The sequence below is a fragment of the Leptosomus discolor genome, chromosome 7, assembly GCF_034619465.1.
Source record: "Leptosomus discolor isolate bLepDis1 chromosome 7, bLepDis1.hap2, whole genome shotgun sequence".
In the NCBI taxonomy this organism is placed as follows: Eukaryota; Metazoa; Chordata; class Aves; order Leptosomiformes; family Leptosomidae; genus Leptosomus; species Leptosomus discolor.
The window spans coordinates 38,587,339-38,607,149 of NC_141397.1; the positions used below are offsets into that span (position 1 = coordinate 38,587,339).

Below are 19,811 nucleotides of genomic sequence, written 5' to 3' on the forward strand. Positions count from 1 at the left end.
TTCTCCTTATGGCACAGGGGGTTGCACCTGATGTGGAGTACAGGCGACACAGCTTTTCTTGGGGAAAGTTTTCTAACTGTAGCCGTGTTTAGTTGTAGAAGCACAGTTTTAGAGACACTATTTCTCATTCTTTGCTAGTTTTTAAGAACAGGTTAAACATCTGTCCAGCATATTTCATCCTACATAAATGTGAGGAATTAAATTTCATTGCTTCCTGTCATGCTCTACATTTCTGTCATCCAAAGTGATCTTCAGTCAGGCTAGCGGACTTCTCACAACACACATCATGTGCATCTAAAAATCATCACTGCGAGTGCATCAAAACATTCATTCCCTCAAAGCCTCTTAGTCTCTTTCTGCTCTCAGCAGCTCTTCCATGCCTGCCTTGACAACAGGGTTGGGACTTGCTGGATTACCCCAGACTCTTCCTCTGAAGCAGAGGGCCTCAGCAAACCTTTTTATTTTTACCATGGATCAGAGCCAGACTGCCCACCTGCAGATCTGTTTTCAGGTCAGCAGCACATCGAACAAAACCATGCATGTTTCTGAGTAAGTCCTAGATTTTTTTCAGAAAGTCTAAGCCTAGACTGTCCCCATCAATATACGTGTGTGTTTTGAGAGTGCTGCCTGGTGGAAATGACTCAGATCCAGACAGCTGAGATATGAGATAGAGTGATTTCTATTCACACCTTCCATCTTACAACCACTGTATTTTTTTTTGTTTTTTTTTTGTTTTTTTCATTCTCCACCCTTCAGCTTTGCTGACTTAAACACGGGAAGAGCCTTTGTCCCGAACCACACTGGGTGACTGTCATCTGCTGGGGAGGTTATGGCATAACCTGGCTGAAGCAAAAGCACAGAGAATACAAAACATCTGTTAATTAGGCTCTAGGGCATATTTAATCCATTTTGCTTTGGTAAATGCTGAAATAAATTTCTCTAATGGGCAGCAATAGCCTTAAGAGGCAAGAGCCACTTTGGTATCTGACACTGTTCTACAGCGAGAGGTACTCAGGGAGGAATGGGCTTAAAGACCATTTTGAAGAATATCAGGATGCCCATTTAGATTTGAGATTTTATTTTCTTGCTGTGACGGCAGCAGAGAACAGTTAATTCTCACACAGACACTTTCAGAGTGAAGAGGAAGGGCAGAGAAAGCAGTGACGGCAGGGGGCCCTCTGCAGGTCGGTGTTCGGGCATGAGAGGAGTCATGGCTTGAAGTTTCGTCCCCCTCCGGCAAGGGTCCTTCCCGTCTCGCTACTTCTCAAGGAAGGTGCACACCTGGAGGAGATCTGAAAAGGGAAAGGACAGGGAAAAAAAATCAGATCCTGCCTTTAAACCCTCCCATCCCACCAGCACACACCCAGCTGTGCCAACAACATCATTGCATGGAAAATATATTCAGTGTACCACAAAAAAAAAAGTGTGTATTAACCATGGATAGCACTGAACCACTGATGGGACAGGGTGGGTTCCTTTTACCATTTCTCAAAGAGCATACTGTTTTCTAAAGGTGAGTAAAAATCTTTGATACCAATTGGTGGAGGGGACTTCAAGATTGTTTTCAGTTCGTCCAAGGAACTTTGAGAAAAGTATACTGTCATTTTCATGAGTTATCCTCATTTTGCTTTAAAAAATTAAATGGACAGCTACTGAAGAAACTGTCCATGCCTGCAAGGCTAAGAACTGCAATTCACAGACTTCTTCCTGGGGCTATTACAGTTACCTGATGGATTGCAGGTATTGAGGCTAGAAACTGAAGCATAGTATTGATCTCCGAGGAATTCCTTGTACGTTATTCCATCGCGAAGTTTGACCAGACACTTGGTCAAGTCTTTAAACAGAAGGTCCTTGGTTTGAGACTCAAACATCTTGAACTTGTCTTTCTCAATTCCCTTTGTTCCAAACAGTTTCTGAAATAAAGGCACAAAGAGGTAAGTGTATGTAAAAAGTAGAAAGCTGCCAAGATTCAGCTCGTACAAGCCTAGCTCTTAGTCCTAGCTCTTCACCGTCATCCTGGGGAGCCCGCAGCCAAGCTCCAGAAACTTAGGATTGAATCTTCTCTCCGTGTGGTTAGATGAGGGATCTCTCAGTGGTAGGTGCAGTTGTGGCACAACTATCAAACCCATTTTTTTTTTCCATTTTAACATGTCACTACACACAGAGCCCATCAGCAGATGCTGCCAGCAGGCCCTATGCCTTAGCCATGAGTTGAAACCAAAAAGAGCTGACTTCCCAAGTGCCTCTCAGAAGACCCTGATGGTGGAGCAAATATTAACATTTTCAGTGTAAAATCAAACAGCTGGTTTAACATCGTCACATTTACACCAGTAGCTGTAAGACTGTGTGTGTGCAGGGAGGCTGCTGTCTTCTCGGGGCTGTGCCTGACCCAGCTGGGTTAGGGACCAGGCACCCCAGAGGAGTTTTTGAAACACACCTGCAGGAGCACAACCCAAGAAAGAGGTGATAGTCTCATATTACACAAGTATAGTGTGACAATAGTAACCATTACGATCCAGCTGTTAACTAAAGGTGTATTTGCTAAGGTGGCAGAGGAGAAAAAAGGGTTTGGAAGTGATGGAGGAAGAGGGAGGGCCAAGGCACAAGGCTGTCACCCCGTATCAGTAAGTTAAAATCTTCCACGAAGTGCTGACTCAGGGAAGCTCAGAGCATCATTGTTCTAAAAATGCAAACGTGGCACATAAAAACAACCCAGAACATTTTTGCCACTGTCAGCACTACTGACCTCTTGTCTCTCCAGCAGCTCACGGACTTTTTTCGCTTTCTCAGGACGTGTGACCACAGCATGGGTAGGAACTTTGGCCAGGTGGCACTGCCTGTAATCCATGACATTTGCCCGTCGCCCATCAGTGCACAGCAACTCAAAATCGTCCATTTTCAGACCTTTGGCCCAGTCTTCTTTATTTTTGCCTTTAAAGAGAATTAGTTTGGAGACTCAGAGATCTGCAGAACAGAAGAACTAGTAGCAGAAGAACGTCAGCCTCACAACACCTAAGCAAGGCATTTGACCCTGCCTGCATGTGCACGGGCACTTGGAGATTTGTCTTGTCACGTATGAAGGAGGCTGTAAAACTCAGGAAGAGTCAATGGGATGAGTCAGACTGTCAGAGCAGGCTGGGAGATTTAGTTACATCTCCTTCCTTGTATTTTTTCCCAAATGCTTGGAAAACTTCAGCCGTTGCTTTCAGAAACGTGAACTGAGCTTTCAATTTTCAGGCAAGCAGGGACCTAGAGTGCGGTACCAAGGTGCCAAGGCAGGAGTCAATGGTTAAGGGACCGCCTTAATAACTGTGCAGCTGAAATAAATGATAGTTTTTCTGCAGGAATGCCTGGGAAGAGCCACCCTGGGCAGACAGCATGTCCTGACGCTTGAATACTGCTCCTCCTGAGAGACGGGTGAGACTGACAGGACGAGCAGGTAAAGCTTGCTATTACCTTCTGCACTGGGAACAAAAATAATGCAGATAGGGGAAGGCAGCCCTGCCAAGACCCATGCAACAGAACAATCACGTACCGTCAGTGTTTTCCTCGACGATCGAATGCTTAATAAAGGCCACATCCCCCCGCTCGACCAGACACCTGGGAAGTATAAAGAAAGGCAAGTGATGTGGGTGCTTGAATCCTGGCCCTTTCCTGCAGATTTGATTCTGACCTGTGTCTTATCTTGTAAAATTAATCTCCGAGGACAGCCATGTCTAGGAGCCCTGCTGTTAATATTTTAAGGATATCTGAAACACAATCTTTTAACACATTCTGGAAAAATACATGTGTCCTTCTCACATGGTAAGTACCCAATTTATTTTATTGTCAGAAAGAAGCAGTTTGGCCAGATTCAGAATTCTCTTTGCTTTCTGCAATGCCTGCCTGCAGGTGTTAATAGCCTTGTAAAAACACTAACTTGCACCCAAAGGGGTGCAAACCCTGAAGCAGGGTCTCTTTGCTATTAGATGTAAATGAAGCAATATTAATTATCTTTTTAAATTCATGCCCAACATGAATCACTTAGACTTGAGCTGATACTGAATGGGTACAGAGGAGGTGGCACTGGGGCTGACCTCTGATCTCTGAACTTTTTAGAGGACGGCTCATTTTAACTAAGGCAAGCAGCATTTTTTTAACAGGGAGTGAGTGTCTAGTGGTAGCATTGTTTGCAGGTCCCCATCTTTTAACGCTTCTTAGTTGTGTCAAAAGTGTAGCACTGCTCCCCCTGTAGGAGGTCTGGCCAAAACACTTGTGTCTCTCCAGGTTTGCCTGAAGGCACCAGGACATGAGTTTTATAGAATGGGAATGTTTTACAGAATAGGAACATTTTACATCATTTTGCAAGAAGCTGTATAAAGAAAAAATTTATAGCATATGTGTAATATTACAGAGATATAAACCTTCAGCTGTATAATGGGGAAAAAGAGAAGGTCAGCAAATTAGCATCAATATGAAGCTGTACTCTTATGTGATCTACCCATAGCCTCTGTCATTAGACTCAGGGTCCTTGGGAGCAGCCACCTACCGGAAAGCTCCAGTATATCCGTAGTATTTCTCATGGCTGCTGGCGACACACTTCTCCGGCGGGACCCTCCCTGAGCCCTGGCAGAGTTGGCAGAGGCGGGAGTTACGAGGAGACCCAGGAGCACAGCCCTCGCTGAAGTATTCATCTGAAGGCAGGAATAGGAAAAAGTCACTTTTCCTGCACTGAAAAATTAGGTTTTCTTTTAATAATATGTTCTCATGCTGACTTTGTATTAGCAGTGGGAGCTGGAAACAGGCTGCGAGAAGGAGCACGATTCAGTGGACAGCAAATCACATGCATCCAGTTTTCATTATGAAACATGTGTCATCTTATTATTGATAATGAAGTGGGGCCTAAGGCTCAATTGCAATAGACACTTATCTTGGCATAAAATGAAGAATGTTTTTGCTGAGAACCATTCCCAGAGCCAGCCCAACCCTCCGCAGCCTTTGTGGGTTGGCAGAGTTGCACTTGGCAGCAATGCCGGAGCTCTGGGAGAAGAACGGACAGTAGGAAAGGCAGGCAGGAGGATGGAGAGGCTGAGTCTAAAGCACACTAACACTCGTATCTTCTTGTGGTTAGAGATTTCCTTTTAATAACTATATGCTTAATTTGCCTTGGTCAATAATATTTCCAACTTATTTTTGTTGGACCATAATTCTCACTGAAAGTTGGGTGCAGGAGTTGATCTTCTGACCAATCTCTAAAGTCCCAGAGCCAATGCAGACTTTTACCCCCTTATTTTCAGGCAGTCAGATCAGTCCCTTTAAGTTTCTTGAAGATCAGCCTCTGTCCCCTGTTCTCAGCCCTTCCCCTCCCTTCTTCATAAGCCCATCCTTTATGCCCACTCCATACCCTGCACAAGCACCAGGCCCACTATACCTGGGGCAGCCTGTATTCCCTTTTTGGGAATAGCTTTTGGGCTGCTGCAAAGGGACGGGGAGAGATGTGAAAAGAAAGCAACGCCCCCCAAAGCAGCTGATGTGCCATATCTCACTCTGAAGCAGTCACCAACAGCCTGATCAGTGAAACCTTAAATAAGAGTCTTCTCCATTTCCCTCCTCCAGGTGGGAATCTTCGAAGCACAAGGAAATTTGAAGATCAAATGAAGGATGGAAAAACATTTTTGCAAGCAGATTCCCAGCTCAAAGGAACCAACACAAAACTCAGCTCACCAAAATTGCAGTTCCCCGTCCTGTTGTGAATCAAGCCCATGGGGATGTTCCAGCCAGCAGTTCTCCCAACAGCAGTGTGGCACGACTTCTTGCCCTGCAGATTGTTCCATGTGATACCACTGTCAGATTTCTTCACAACAGCCACAGCAAAGTAGGATGCTTTCAGAAGATAAAATAAAGGAGAATTAAGGACTGACCCAAGGACCCCACCATGCTCCCTTAGGAGAGCATTGGCTCCACTTGGGAGAGGATACCTGTGAACAACATCGGAGAAGTACTTCGCACTTATAAATTATTTGCCAGGCAGTGACAATGGAAGAGCTTGAAGATGTGATGCATGTAGTCCCACCATGCTCCTGGGAAATTATCCCTGACATTTCCCCATCCCCCAAAACTCTGATACTTTGGCATGTGAGAAGGCTATAGCAAGACATACATGATTTCTTATCCCCTCCTGATTTCTTATCCCCTCTGTAGCAAAGGACAAAACCCTTCCCTCCTCTCCCTCTGCCGGTTTCTATAAAGAACAATTTCCTAATGCTACAACCGAGACCCTCTTTCCCTGCCCACAGCTCTGGCACCATTATGGTGTGACCGTGCTCCAGATAGCAGCAATTAAGCACAAAGCTTTGCTGCTATTGTGTGCTTTGCCTTGATGTCTGCTTGCAGACCCAGACTTTCCATCTGACTACTAAATTTGTCTCCCAAATTATTAATATCTACACTGGAGACAGTGGCTCTTTGTGTGGAGACTGGCCGTTTATTCTCCACTCATGACTGCATATATATTTTTCTGCTTATATTCATCAGGACTGGTTTGTGTCCCTCTGTTGGTAGTAATTACCTGGTTCTCCTTCCGCCCTGCTGCATTGACTGTCATCTGAGGGAGCGAGAAAGAAGAAGATATTAGATAAAAGATACAGCAAATCCAAAAAAAGGATTGAGCTCACTAATTTCTGCAAAAACTTCGTTCTAGAAGTGACTATTTCAGGTAACACCTTGTGCCTCAACAGAACAAAGCACAGCCTCCACCTGCTCCTCTGAGCTAAAACAACTAGTTTTGCCAAGACTGGTGCTAAAGGACAGGGACATCATGATTAAAATGAAGAAAAGAGGAGCTGGAGGTTGTTGTGTTCCTGACTGTCAATGCCCACTCTCCAGGGCTGTTCCACCTTTGTGGAAAACTGAGGCATGCAGCGGTAAGCAGAGTTGCGTCAGAGCGCACTGTGTTTTCTGCAGGATGCAGCGCTGAGATTTCAGAATAAAACCAGTGCTTTTGCACCAGCCTGTTGCCCACCACCTGGACCCAGAGGGGCAGCCTGAACTGTGCTTACCCTCATAGCTTTCTCCCATCACTGGCACCAAGCCACACACACCAGCAGTGTAGACAAAACCTCCGTCTAAGCTGATAGCATCCGCTTCACCTTTCTGCAACGAAAATGGCGCAGTGATGAAATGATGCTGTATGTCCCCAGACCAGTGCTTTTCAGAAACTGGATTGTAAAAGAAGCACTTGATGTAAGGGAGAAGGGCTTGGGGCTAAGGGAACATGAGAAGCCATTCCTCAGCATATGGGCAGACAAGGTCTTGCTGATGTAAACAGAGGGAGTTTTGAAATTATCCCTCCCGTGCACTCATGAGTACCTCCAGCAGCAGCTCTCCTCCTAGCCTGCTTCCCTGCCAAACAGATTGCCTTATCTCACCTGTCATTCCAAGTTTGCATTTTGTGCCGTCTTCACCGTACTGACCCAACCCTCTGAGATGCCACCAGCATCCTCATCTATGCTGTAGAATCACTCCTCTTCTAAGCAGGCAGCTGTTTTTCTCTGCATTTTACAAAATTTGTATTTTGCCTTCGTTTTCCAAATAAAAAGTTACTTCACAGCAGAAAATTGCTTTTTATTTAGGGAACATTAAAAAAAGAACACTGTCCAATAAATTTTTTTTTTTAAATGTAAACTGGCAAAAAACAAGTCAAACCTTTTCCCTGTGATGACATTGATTTCTGCCCACTGGTATTTTGCACAAAGCTTCCAACATTTTATTTTAAAATCTACTCCCCCCTGCCCCATCTATTCCCAGGCTGAAAGAAGCAATGCTGCTCTCCATCTGAAAGGTTCACAGGGAGAAGAAAAGGAAAGAAGCCATACCATGATCTTAATAATGCAGTCCTTGGTGTTGTCTGATACGGTGCACTCCACCTCCCCGTTGCTCATCACACTCCAGAGGTCACACTTGCTCTTCTCATTGTTGCCTACTGCACACCATCGTGTCTTGTTTTCTCTGCGGTTGGAGTTCAACTGATCTGTAACACCGGCAGAGGAAGAAGGATAAGCCTAGAGCCCCACTGAGCAATAAGGCTACAAAAAGGCTGCTTTCTGGGTGCGTGAGACTCAGCCATTAAACCATGTGTACACACCAACGTGCTGTTGCCTGGTGCAAGATGTTCTTGTTTAATAAGCCCTGGGCTGGCGTGAATAGAAGGAATGTTTTTTAAGCTGAAGGATGCTCAAAAATCAACTTAATAGGTCAGAAAGGAGAATTTCTGCGTAATACAAGCTGTTCACGCAGATTCGTGTTAGCTAAATCATCACAACCACTAAACCACCATGCATTAATAATACTTGATATTGCTGCCTAGAATGTATTTCACATTTCTCCAGACCTGACAGCCCAGACAACCATGAGACTAAGACCAGACCAAGCTGGAAAAACCTAGTTATGTTTCTGTACAGTGGCATATGAATAATCTGTTTTGATGCTACTCAAAGTCCATGTACCCACTTCCACAAATGCCATAGCGGCTGAGCCTACCACAGAGATCTCTGAGCAACTATGTATTTAAAGTGGGTTTTGGAGGTCATTCGTGGGACGTTTGACTCCCAGAAAGCCAGCTAGAACATCAGTAAATGCCTGATGAGTCTAAATGAAAATAAAGACTGTTTCCCTCAAGTGGCCGATACTGAACCTGGTGTCCTGGGATGTTCCTTCCTCTTATGTCCCAGAAATGGCTTTTCTAAGCAGCAGTTTTGACCATGCCCACTCTCTACCACCAGCTGAATAACTGCAGGCAATTTTTGTTGTAATCGTGGTGAAGGGGTGACAGGTGGAGCGTGTGTAAATTTTCCACCCTTATCAGTGTGGCGATGATGTTATTTTGACTTTGGAATCAAGAAATTCCTTTTGTCAATGTAAGTGAAGTTTGCAAAGATTGTGTGATTTTAATTATAATGCCCTTCACAGGAAATATTTTGCAGAGAATACTGTCTGTGTTTGTTTGAAAAAATTGTGTTCCTTTTGCCCAGGCGTATTTGCTGATCCTGACTCTTCAACGCAGCTCACACTGATATGATATTAGTGTTTCATGTCCTGCCTACCTTTCTGAAGGTTCTGGATGGCAGTGTAATAATTAAAGCCCAGGTAGAGCTGGGAATCCATTCGTGCTGGGATACGCTTCAGCTGTACAGCAGAGTCTTTGAAAAGCAAGTCTTTGAGGCCTGTGTCCTTCTTGCCAGGTGGCCCAAAGAGGTGGAAGCTGCTGGTTGTGCCCACACCAAATTTTTCCTGCCACAAGGGGAAAATAATCAGCAAATGACTGTACCAAAGCTCTTGGAAAGCTGGAGAGAGCAAGCAAAGCCAGAGGACAGAAGAGAGGATGCTAGGGGAAGGAAAGCAGAGCTTGATGATACCTGTGCTTTTGAGAGAAAGTTCCAGATGTCATCAATCTTGCTATCATCTCGAGCCACAACGGCATGAGCAGGCACCCTGGCCCAGTGACAGGCTTTGTAGTTGTCCACAGTCTGGCGGCTGCCATCCAGACACAGAAGCTCATATTCTTCCTTCTCGTCCTGGGCATTTTCTGGAGGAAGGGAAGAACCACGAGTTGCATCACCACAAAAACAGACAGATAAAAATGTGGCAGCTTTGTATTGAATTTATTTCTGCTGAAGCTTGGGGGGGGATTCTTTGCTGAAGACAGGTTGCACACACCCCCTTTGCAATGGTAATGGGGTCACTGTGGTCATATGAAGGCAATGCAGAAAGGAGAATACATGTGCCTGTGAAAGAGAGATTACCTCTGCCTCTGTTTCATAACTAACTTAGCAATAAGGTTTATGTAGCAGTAGTTGCTAGACATCCAGACACATACCAATGAATATGAATACATATAGGTTTACAAACACCATACAAATGGATTGAACAGGTCGGGAACTGCACATGGACTGTGAAGGCCAGTAGGTAGCCAATGTCAAGGCTGAAAACAGAACCCAGGTCCAATATCATAGGGTTACAGGACAATTCAGCTGGGAAGGGACCTCTGAAGATCTCTGGTCCAAGCCCCTGCTCAAAGCAGAGGCAGACTAGGTTGCTCCAGGTGGATCTTGAAAACCTTCAAGGACAGAGCACACAGCTGTCCTGGGCAACCTGTCCCACTACCTGACTGTCCTCAAGGGGAACAAAAATTCCCCTTGTATCTGGTCCAAACCTCTCTTGTTTCTGTTTATCATTATTGTTTCTCGTCTTTCCACTGTCCACCTCCGTAAAGATCTTGGCTCCACCTTCTTGCTAGCCTCCTTGTAGGTAAAGGCAGGCTACTCTGAGGTCCCCCCAAAGCCATCTCTTCCCCAGGCTGATCAAGACCACCGCATTGAGCATCTCCTCGCAGGACAAGTGTCCCTGCCCCACAACCATCTTGGTAGCCCTCCACTGAGCTCACTGCAGGTCTTGGATGTGCCAGGCCATCTTCCATCTCTGAGAAGTGCAGAGTTAGTGAACTCTCGTTGTGGGCTGAATTCCCTCCAAAAACCCTCCCAGACAGATGGGTGAGTGTAATTACATCCACAATTGCTCACCCTGTGTTTACTCTGATAAAGTTACAGCTGGCTCTGAGATATGGCACCAACTATAACACCATTGAACTTAAATCAAGCAGGTTTTCCTTCTTCAAAGAAGAACCTCAAAGAAGAAAAAGTGGACCCGACAATAATCATGTTTCTTAATAACAAGGATGAGTCAGCCCACAGTGTGCAAAACAAGTATTTCTAGAGATGAAAAAGAGAAGGGCAAACCTGAAGAGGAATGAAAGCCTGCACAGTGTATATTAATTGCAGGATGGAGTGGCAGTGAGACGTTGAACTAGGAAGGAGAGGAACAAGTGATCTTGCGGGCCTACCTTCAACAGTTGTGTGTTTCACAAAAGCCACATCTCCTTTTCCATCTTTCAGACATCTGCAGGTGGGAGGAACAGAAGAGATGTTAAAAAAAAACAGACTTTATGGCACCCTATCTCCTGTTTCAGCAAATTACTTTGGCACAAACTGCAACCATAGAGCCATGGTCTTCCCCAAGAAAAGCTATGCTGGCAGGGAAGAAAATGTAATGGCAGAGAAGTAATGCTCAAGAAGCCCGGTTAGACCTAGCACAACGCTAATGCTATGTATTCTTAAGTCTGTGCAAAACCATACAGCCTCTCTCATCTCCCACTAGCTGACTGCCAGTTATTACTAATTGGATCTTTAATTACCAGCACTCCCAGTTTTTCTATAAATTCAGTCTCCTCAGGACCCCTGATTACAACACATCCCTCCCTGGTAGAATGAAAACTTGCATGTGTCAGGGCTAGAATATTTTCCCAAAGGAAAAGTAACTTCCACTCACTGAAAAGCTCCAGAATATCCAGCATAAGGTGCTGAGCGTGAGCATTTGGTTTTGGGGTCCCCCTTGCACTGACGGCACAGTTTTTGTTCACTGGTGGCACCAGGCACACAGCTGGCAGAGAAAAAATTGGCCACCGCTATGGATGAGAAAGAAGCAATAGTTAGTCTGAAATTCACTTTTACAAGGTCCTGGAATGGAGGGGATGCACAAAAAATATCAATGATTTGACTGCTCTGTGAGCCACCTCTGGACCTCTGCAGGACATTGCTTTCACTGTACCAGCACCCCAGCTTAACACCAAGCTATTTATCTCGCCGTTTCCCACCTCACCTTGCTCAATGGAGCCTGAGTCTTTGCCATCCCACTTGATGTCTCCCCGGCGGAGGAGTGTCCCAATTGGGATGTTCCAGCCAGCCGACCTGCCCAGGCCCGTGTGGCAGGAGGTCTTGCCCTGCAAGTCATCTATTGTGAAGCCGGTTCCTTTTTTCACAACAGCCACAGTGTAGTAGCTGGTTGCGGAGCCTGCAGTGCAGGAAAAAGCAGGAAAGTGATGAAATAACAGGACTTAGGAACATTTTAAATCCTGCCAAACTCCCAATTTCAGAGAATAAAGTGCTGCACTTACAAATAATTAGCAGCTTAACATGAACACTCATGGTCTTCCCATTTTCTTGAGGGCGAGCTATACACCAAATATCAAACCAATGCTGTGCATTACATCTTGTAATGGTAAGTGGTCTGAAAATACTACCGCACGCAAAATGCTTTGTCACTGGGCAGACATTAGGCATGCTCATAGTTTTGTAAGGATGCTTCAACAAGTCTTTTTGGCAAATCTTCTTTGGCAAGTCTTTTCTCAAAAGCTGTTGCTCACTGAAGCATACATGTAAGCCTTATGAGACTGAAATTCCACGCTTAGTCTTTAAAATTATACCTAGTCCATCGCATGCTACATCATCATGAATAAAATGACTGAGTTTCAGGGGTGGTAGAGACCACAGCCTTCCATTTAATATCTGTATTTGCTTAGCTACCATGTTGAGAATGACTCTGCCATGTTGCTTTCATCCTGAATATTGTGTACAAACAGGCTGAGCTCCAGGGCAGACGTCACAAGAGATTGGGAGCTTTGGATGTGGTGGGATTGCATGAGGTGAGACAGACAAAAAGGGAGAAATAACATCTGTTCGGCTCCCAAGAGAAAGATGGGAAAGACAAAGGATGGTACGGAGAATGAGTAGAGATGGAGCAACAGAGCAAACTCTTATCAGAAGGGATTGCTGCAGAGCACTTCTTATGCTTCTCTTCTTTTTTTCCTGTGCATTTTCTGCATGTCTTGCCTCAGTAATCTCAACCAGGTGTTCCTTCGCAGCCACTAATGGCAATGATGTTGCCTCGTCATTCTTTTTTTTTTTTGTCTTGATGACTGTGCAGGAAGATACACAGGCTATCTGTGTTATCTAGCTCGGTGTCTTACCCACATAGTTCAAGGTCATGGAAAGCAGAAGTTCTCTAGGACCAGCATAGTTTTTATGCCATGCTTCACAAGGACCATGATTTCTGCTCATGTTGCTCTCCTTCCATGGCCACTGCATCGTTACAGGATCATTGACTTTCAACATAGCTAATATCAGAAATGGGGCACTGGCTCTGCCCCTTTCCATTGCAGTGACTCTGTGACAATGAGTGATGATTCGCATTTTGGTGTAACGGCCCCCCACTCCTTCCCCTCGAGGATCTAGAAGCCAGGGGCAATATCTTGGACACCCAACAGAAATCATGTGGGTGCTCTCTGTGGAAAGGATGGACTTTGCACTATCAGTTTGTTACCACCACTTGGACTAAAAATATTGCATGAAAACCTACCTCCACTTTCTTGATAGACTTCAGCAGCAATGGGCTTCAGCTTGTAGGGGGCAAGGCCTGCCTCAAAAATGTGACCACCATCCAAGCTAGTGGCATCTGCTTCATTATTCTAAACAACAGAAAGATTTTGGTCAATAAACAAAGAGCAGGGACACGTGAGGGCAAATGCTTCCCCAGGGTCTCTCCTGGATCCTGGTGGGTGCGTCCTTCTCTGCAGGGGGATCACAGGTAACAAACAGTGACTCAGGGAAACCCCAGTCTTCTCCAGGCTGCTGAAACATCCTCAGTTCCCAGCACAGATGTTTGCTGCCTACTCACCGAAATGGCTTTTATGCAATCGAGGTACGTTCCTTTCTGCAAGCAATTCAATGCAACACCATCTTGTTGCATGAGGTCCCTTAGAGCATGGCATTTGTTCTCTTCTGCTGAGGATATTGTGCACCATCTGATGCTTGCCTTGGGGGGAGCAGCAAAACACAGAGCTGTAGAAAGAAACAGAAATAAATACTCTCTGAGAGGTAGAAAGACACCACGTGGAGAGAAAAAGCATCTCTCTGAATACACAATCTCTGGTTTCCTGCAGTCCTGGCCTTGGGGGATGGCCGGGTGCAAGATCTCCCTTGCACATCTCCTAAGTCACGCAGGAAGCCTGTTTCTTTCTTGCCTGACATGTGCCCCTTCAGGAACATTTGGAAAGATCATTCCTGTTCCCGGGTAAAGGATGTCACAAACAGCTCCATGATTCAAGCAGCCTCAGCTCACAGCAACATCTACAGGAGTAGGAGAACAAATCCACACGCTTCAATAGAAAGCAAACTCAAGGCTTTGCAAAAACTGAGAGAAAAGGCAGTCCACTGCAGCCAGTCTTTGCAAATAACCCCAGAGGGAAAGCAGCTCTGATCTGGCCAGGCTATATTTGCTATGTTGCCACACATGACCTCCTTGGTAGCTAGATGATCTGATATATTTAACTGTCTCCACCTCTCCACTACATCCAGTAACAGAGATGCTCTACCAGCTTCACAGTCCTCTCTTCTGAGAGTCCTGCAACTAGTAAATACAACTGACTGTCTGCTCTGGGAGACTGGAGCAAAGCAAAGACCTCAGATGGACACAGACTCATGGCTCCTTCAGCAAACTAAACACTAGAAATGCTGGAAACTTGCAGTTAAAGTATGTGGCTGGCCTGTGCTGTGCAATTCACCTTAACTCTGCCCCTTTCTGGCAGGATTGTGCAGACCAAGAGGCTGTATACACAGCTCACTACCTCCAAATTCTTGATGGCAGATTTCATTCAAACATCTCAAGATTAACCTGTGTCATTTCCATTTTCTCTTTTGCCTCTGAAATATTCTCTCTTCTTTGATTTTTGAGCCATAACTCTGACAGCAGACACCTCCCCTCCTCCCAGTGGAGGTGCTGAGTTTGGCCACAGGGAGAATTCTTAGCCTTAATTTCTACTGCCATCATCTACGTTTTTCAAGTCTTGGCTGCACAAAGCCATGGTCACCTTAATCCAGTGCTGGCAACCATCCTGCATTGGGCAGAGGCTGGATAGATACCTCCCATGGGAGTTAGCCCAGCTGCACTGGTGAACACTGAGAAGGCAATGGGAGCCCAGGTGTCACAGCCTCTGCCACAGAGATTTTGGGCAACCCCTTGGCTCCTTCCATGCAGGGGAAGAGGAGGGGCTCTTCACCATTAATAAGACATCATTGAGTGCTAGTACTCAGCAAAGGTGCTCAAGCACTTTCTGATGCCAGTGGCACAGGGAGCACTTCCCACTGGAGTACATTAATCACCACCACAATTTATGGGGGATCAGAAGACACCTGCTGCCTACTCCAAGAAGGGGAACCCTCTTTCCCTTTCCAGGAAGCAGTCCCCAGGTCAGGTGTAGACAGCAGCAATCTCCTTGTTGTGACTACATGCCCAATGCCTGCCAAAATTGTGAGGAGAGAGAGAGAAAATAATCACTTCAAGAAGAGTCGGCTCTGCGGCGGTGTAATTTAGGCATGAAATACACAGGAGCCTGAGCAAAGTGCAGCCACGGCAGCAGGACAGAGCAGTGCAGGAGCAGAGAAGGGAGCATGCGGATTCTTTCATTATTTAAGATAGTTTCTCCCCTCTGGCTGAACTCCTGCTCCTCTCTTAGCACAGCAGTTGGCCAGAGGGTGATTTTTCCCTTTACCCTGCAGCAGCAGGTGTGAGGAGCCTCTCCCGAGAAGTCCCCTCCCCAGCAATGGGTGCCAAGCATCCCTCCTCCTTGCTAGCCAGGTGCTCAGCAGCTTGCTGTGGGGAGCTGCAGACCTCCCTCCAGCCTCCATGGACTGGCCCAAGGAAAAAAGTTGCTGTCATTAAGGCTCAAAATACCATCTTTGTTGACAGAGATCCACAAATGCCAAAGCAACCATTACTTCACGTCCTGGCTTTTACTTAACAGATGCCTGGGTCTGGCACGTGCTGCAGCTCTAAAACAGCCTTGTCTAGGGGAAAAGCCTGGGGTCCTGGGAGGTCTTGACTCTTCCTTTCCCCCAAAACTGCTTTCAGCAGACACTTACCCACTATCCCGAAGGACAGCACAGTAGAGAGTAAAAGTTTCATACTTGAGCGGGGAGTCAGATGCTGAGGAGAGAGTGCAGGAGTTTTGGTCACAGACTGTCCCCTCCAAGTCTGTGATGGCTCTGGAACTGCTTTCTCCCCCTTTTATAGAGGAACAGCCCTGGTTGTGTTTGCAGAAGAAATGACCTAACACTGTTTGTCCTTCCTTGTTTCTCAATAGCTCCTAAATCGCCCCCCTCCCTGGATCAGCCCATTTTTAGGAAGCCTTTCACTTTGGCACTGAACCCTTCCACAGGCAGGAGTCGGAGCTGCTCATTTTACAAGGGGTTTCAGATGGAAAATTCCCAAGTTGTGACATTTGAATTCCCTTGCAGGCTGAAACACCGCAGGAGGGGCTATTTTCTTTGTGCTAGCCACCCCCTGCCTTGCAAAGCCTAATCTCAGAAAGTCCCTGCTGGATCCAGCCCTGAGTTTTGCACGTTTGCCAGTAATTGCTGCTGTCCTGCCCATCGCCCTTTGGCTTGCAGCACCCTGAGTGCCTGCCCACTCCCTTGTGCTTTCTTGGCAATGGCAACAGGGTTGAAAGGTAGTAAATGTTCCTCACACATGATCTAGAAAGCTCCTTGCACAGGCAAAGAAAGTCAATGGCAGTGACAGACAGCTCGATAAATGCCCTCCAGCCAGAAGGAAATATCATGCTGCACCTTTGTTAAACTCTTGGGATGAACCTGGGAAGAAATGCTGAGATTAGCAGTCATCCTCCTCCTGCTTCCTCTGCAAAACCTCTCCATCCAATTGTATCACTCCTGATTTATCTCCCTGCAGCCGGGACCAGCGGGGCACGGCTAGGTTTACAAAGGTCTGCCTTCATAATGCTGTCCTAAGCTCAGTGTCCCAATATTTGCTGCAGGCTACAAGACCAGCTTCAGGTTGAATTTGGCAAACACACAGAGTAAATGAGAGTCCCTGGACCACATCAGCTAGCCCACAAGCCCTGGCAGCATCCCTAGACAGTAGCTGTTGGGGCTGGTCCACCCACCAGGTCCACCTGACACAAGCTACAGGAGTGCTGTAGGAAGCCCAGCAGTGAGGTCCAGCTTCCACGCTCGCTTTCAAGAGCACCACCCTTCCTTTGTGATCTTCTGGATCCCCTGTACAGGTCCTTCCTCTCCCATTGCCTGCACCCTCCAGGCAGCAGTGCCATGGGCCTGCCCACAGTAGGCTCCTGGCTGAGGTTGGCTGGAAGCACCCTGGGTCGGCTTTTCCCTCTCCTCTCAGCAGGCTCAGGGCACAGCAACTTGCAGGTGGGTGGCAGTGGCCAGAGTGTCTTCAGTGCAGGTTGGAGCCCAGTATCAGTCAAGGATACAGCTCTACAAAGTGACCCAGGGAAGGAGACTGCTGGAGACCTTCAGGCAATGACCATCTCCACCGTGGCACCATGAGCCTGCCCCTACCTGTGACTCTGGCTGCTGGAGGTCCCTACAGGCTGAGCAAGAGGCACTCATGGCCATGCTGGTTATTTCAGCATCATCTTTAGCAGTTCCTTCAACATGGTTAGTCCTTATTTCTCATCCCTCCATCCCTTGCTTTCCCAGAAGGGTAGCGCATCTTGTGTTCAGAGCATCTCCAAACACACTGCAACTGCGGGGGGTGGAATGACTTGCCTTTTAAAACATTGTCATCTCCCATCTGTATTTACTCCAGCAATACTGTGGCCCTCCAAGGTCTTCCTCCACTGAGACACATAGATGCCACAGAAATCCATCCCCAGCTCCCTATGGGTCTCACCAAACCTCGCTTCACTCAGGGTAGCCTTAGCAGTGTCCCCATCCATAAGAAGAAGTGGCATGAGGGCTTGCAGGAGGCCGTCCCACCCAGTTCTTCCATAGCGGTTTGTCAATTTGTTCCAAAATGCCTGTTCTAACAGATATCTGAGAAAGCCTAGAAATTGCTACTGAAAAGACAAAGTTATCTGAGCACGTAAATAACGGTGAAAATACTTTGACATTTTGACTCCACAAACTAAGTAGTCACAACACTAGCCAGAATAGATAAAGTTATTTTTGCCACACGACAGATGAAGGGGAAAGAAGCAGAAGAAAGTTTGGAAAACATAAAGGATCTATTCAAGCAACAGAAGAGCAGTTGCTGGAAGAGCCCATACTATCTTGCCTTCTGCGTGTGGTTCCCAGCTTTTTTTTTTACAGGGAACACCCACTGCTCCTCTCAAGTCGCACCTCCATCCCCAATACACTCTTTGTACCTGCTGAGGGGATGGGTGTGATGTAGTGATATGATGGGTGGTTTTTCACTCCACTACTCTTTCCCTTGCCCTCCCAGATGGCATCAAGGCAAATCTAGGGATGAAGGAAGAGGCTTGGATTGCAATAGATTTTACTGCTTACCTCTTGTCCTCCAGCCTTTACCAGTAACCTCCTGGATTTCCAGATGCCCAGCCACTAGTCATCTGGAGAGTCATTGGCCACCTACAGAGCAGCTTCTATACCTCCTTTTGATGCTACCAAATCCTACCTTTCTCCACGATGGATTTCTATTCACTTCCTGGTCTGTGCCCATCTTGTGGCTGCTCTTTCAATGGCTTTGCCTCTCCTGTGGCCAAGATCTGCTGCTCCAGCCTGTTGCAGAGCAGATCTGGGGAGAAGAAACTCTTCCAACATGCAGCTTGCCTTGGAGGTACCAAATGGCAAAGGCACAGCAGATTGGTGACATGTCCTTTAGACCACCTGGGCTTGAAGGCTCAGACCTTGATCTCCAAAAGATCCAACAGGCCTCCAAGATGCTCCTTTTTGAGGAGTACCTCTCACCAAGGGAAGCCTTGGATGCAAATGGAAGAGTACTCTGGGTGGCCTCCAGCTGCAAAATGCCTTCCCTTTGGAGTCCAGGAGGGACAAACTTCTTGGTGCAAGCAACTTCTTCCCCTGAATGTCTATCAGAAAACTGCTTTTCCAAATTTTGTGTTAAAAAATTCAAGCTTATTTACACAGTGGGTGCCTCTCTTTCACTAAATGCATACACATGCTTCTACAAGCTCTAATTAGATCCGTACCTCACTGCCTGGGTGCACAGTTTTGTGCAAAAAGAGAGCTCCTCCCATGCCCAAATGCATGTATGTGTCTGACTAAGCTGAGATTGAACACCATGGGCCAATTCTTACTAACACTGGAAATTCTTGTTGTCTTTCAAGATAAGAGGTCAATGCTCTGGCTCATACAAGCAGGAGCAGCTTTACCAGAAAGGACAGAGCTAAGACAGTGCCTCTCGGACTTTGTCCTTCTTATTCAGAGAGCATCAAGTCTTCTATAGTGTACATCTTCATGAAATGAGTTGAATTACTATTACACATCACAAGTTCGTTGTATTGCAACACTATGGATCCTGGCTGTTCTGCTTTCAGAAAGAGGATGCTGCTAAAAATTGCATGAATGATGAAGAAATACAAATTAACACACCCTCTGACCAACCACAGGTCACTGGTGATTCATAAACACATCTAAACCCGAAGAAAAAAACAGGGCTCAGCCCCGTGTTAAATAAAATTAAAGGTAAAACAATACTGCTTATTTCTACATCTCCCTTATTACTGCAAACCACACTGTGGTTTGTGGTTGAGACGAGGCTGGACTGGAGTTTTGGTTGTGTCCTAAGAACATTTGTTGTTATTGGGCTGGGGTAAAGTTAGAGCTGGCACAACTGTCTGGGAGAGGGCTTGGCTTTGTCATGGTGTTGGCTGCTCCCCATGGCAGAGCTCATCCTAGAGCAAATGCAGCTGAACTGAGGCTGGAGCCAAGCTCTGGTAGTGTGTGCATGTGGGGAAAACATTAACTGGGGAGAGAGAAAGCTGTGATCAAAGCACCGCATCAACACAGGCATCTCTCCTGACACTTTTGAGCAGCTATTTCCGTAGAGGTGATCCTATCCAGCAGTGGAGGCCGTTGGAGACAATGCTGCTGTTCCCAGGGGTCACCAGGTTGGAAAAGGTGTGATGAAGACCCAGCTCACCT

General features: G+C 46.4%; 1 protein-coding gene across 1 annotated transcript; it reads right to left on the reverse strand.

The window, feature by feature from the left end:
• Window positions 1-1,257: 1,257 nt before the first annotated feature.
• TF (transferrin) lies at window positions 1,258-15,831 on the reverse strand. The gene is made up of 17 exons (XM_009949540.2): window positions 15,789-15,831; window positions 13,546-13,709; window positions 13,228-13,336; window positions 11,692-11,883; window positions 11,362-11,497; window positions 10,877-10,932; window positions 9,393-9,562; window positions 9,081-9,267; window positions 7,854-8,008; window positions 7,038-7,131; window positions 6,548-6,583; window positions 5,704-5,862; window positions 4,529-4,673; window positions 3,536-3,600; window positions 2,747-2,931; window positions 1,727-1,913; window positions 1,258-1,292 (listed from the first exon to the last, which is right to left on the reverse strand). The coding sequence occupies exons 1-17, from the start codon at window positions 15,829-15,831 to the stop codon at window positions 1,258-1,260; spliced, it is 2,118 nt and encodes a 705-aa protein (XP_009947842.1).
• Between the last annotated feature and the right edge of the window lie 3,980 nt (window positions 15,832-19,811).

Bases quoted from the DNA above. Each gene is read 5' to 3' on its own strand.
- TF (XM_009949540.2), bottom strand. From the start codon at position 15,831: ATGAAACTTTTACTCTCTACTGTGCTGTCCTTCGGGATAGTGG. The intron at 9,563-10,876 runs GTAGGCCCGCAA...CCCTTCCTCCAG, and splicing joins GAAACACACAACTGTTGAAG to AAAATGCCCAGGACGAGAAG. The intron at 3,601-4,528 runs GTAGGTGGCTGC...TATACTTCCCAG, and splicing joins GGATATACTGGAGCTTTCCG to GTGTCTGGTCGAGCGGGGGG.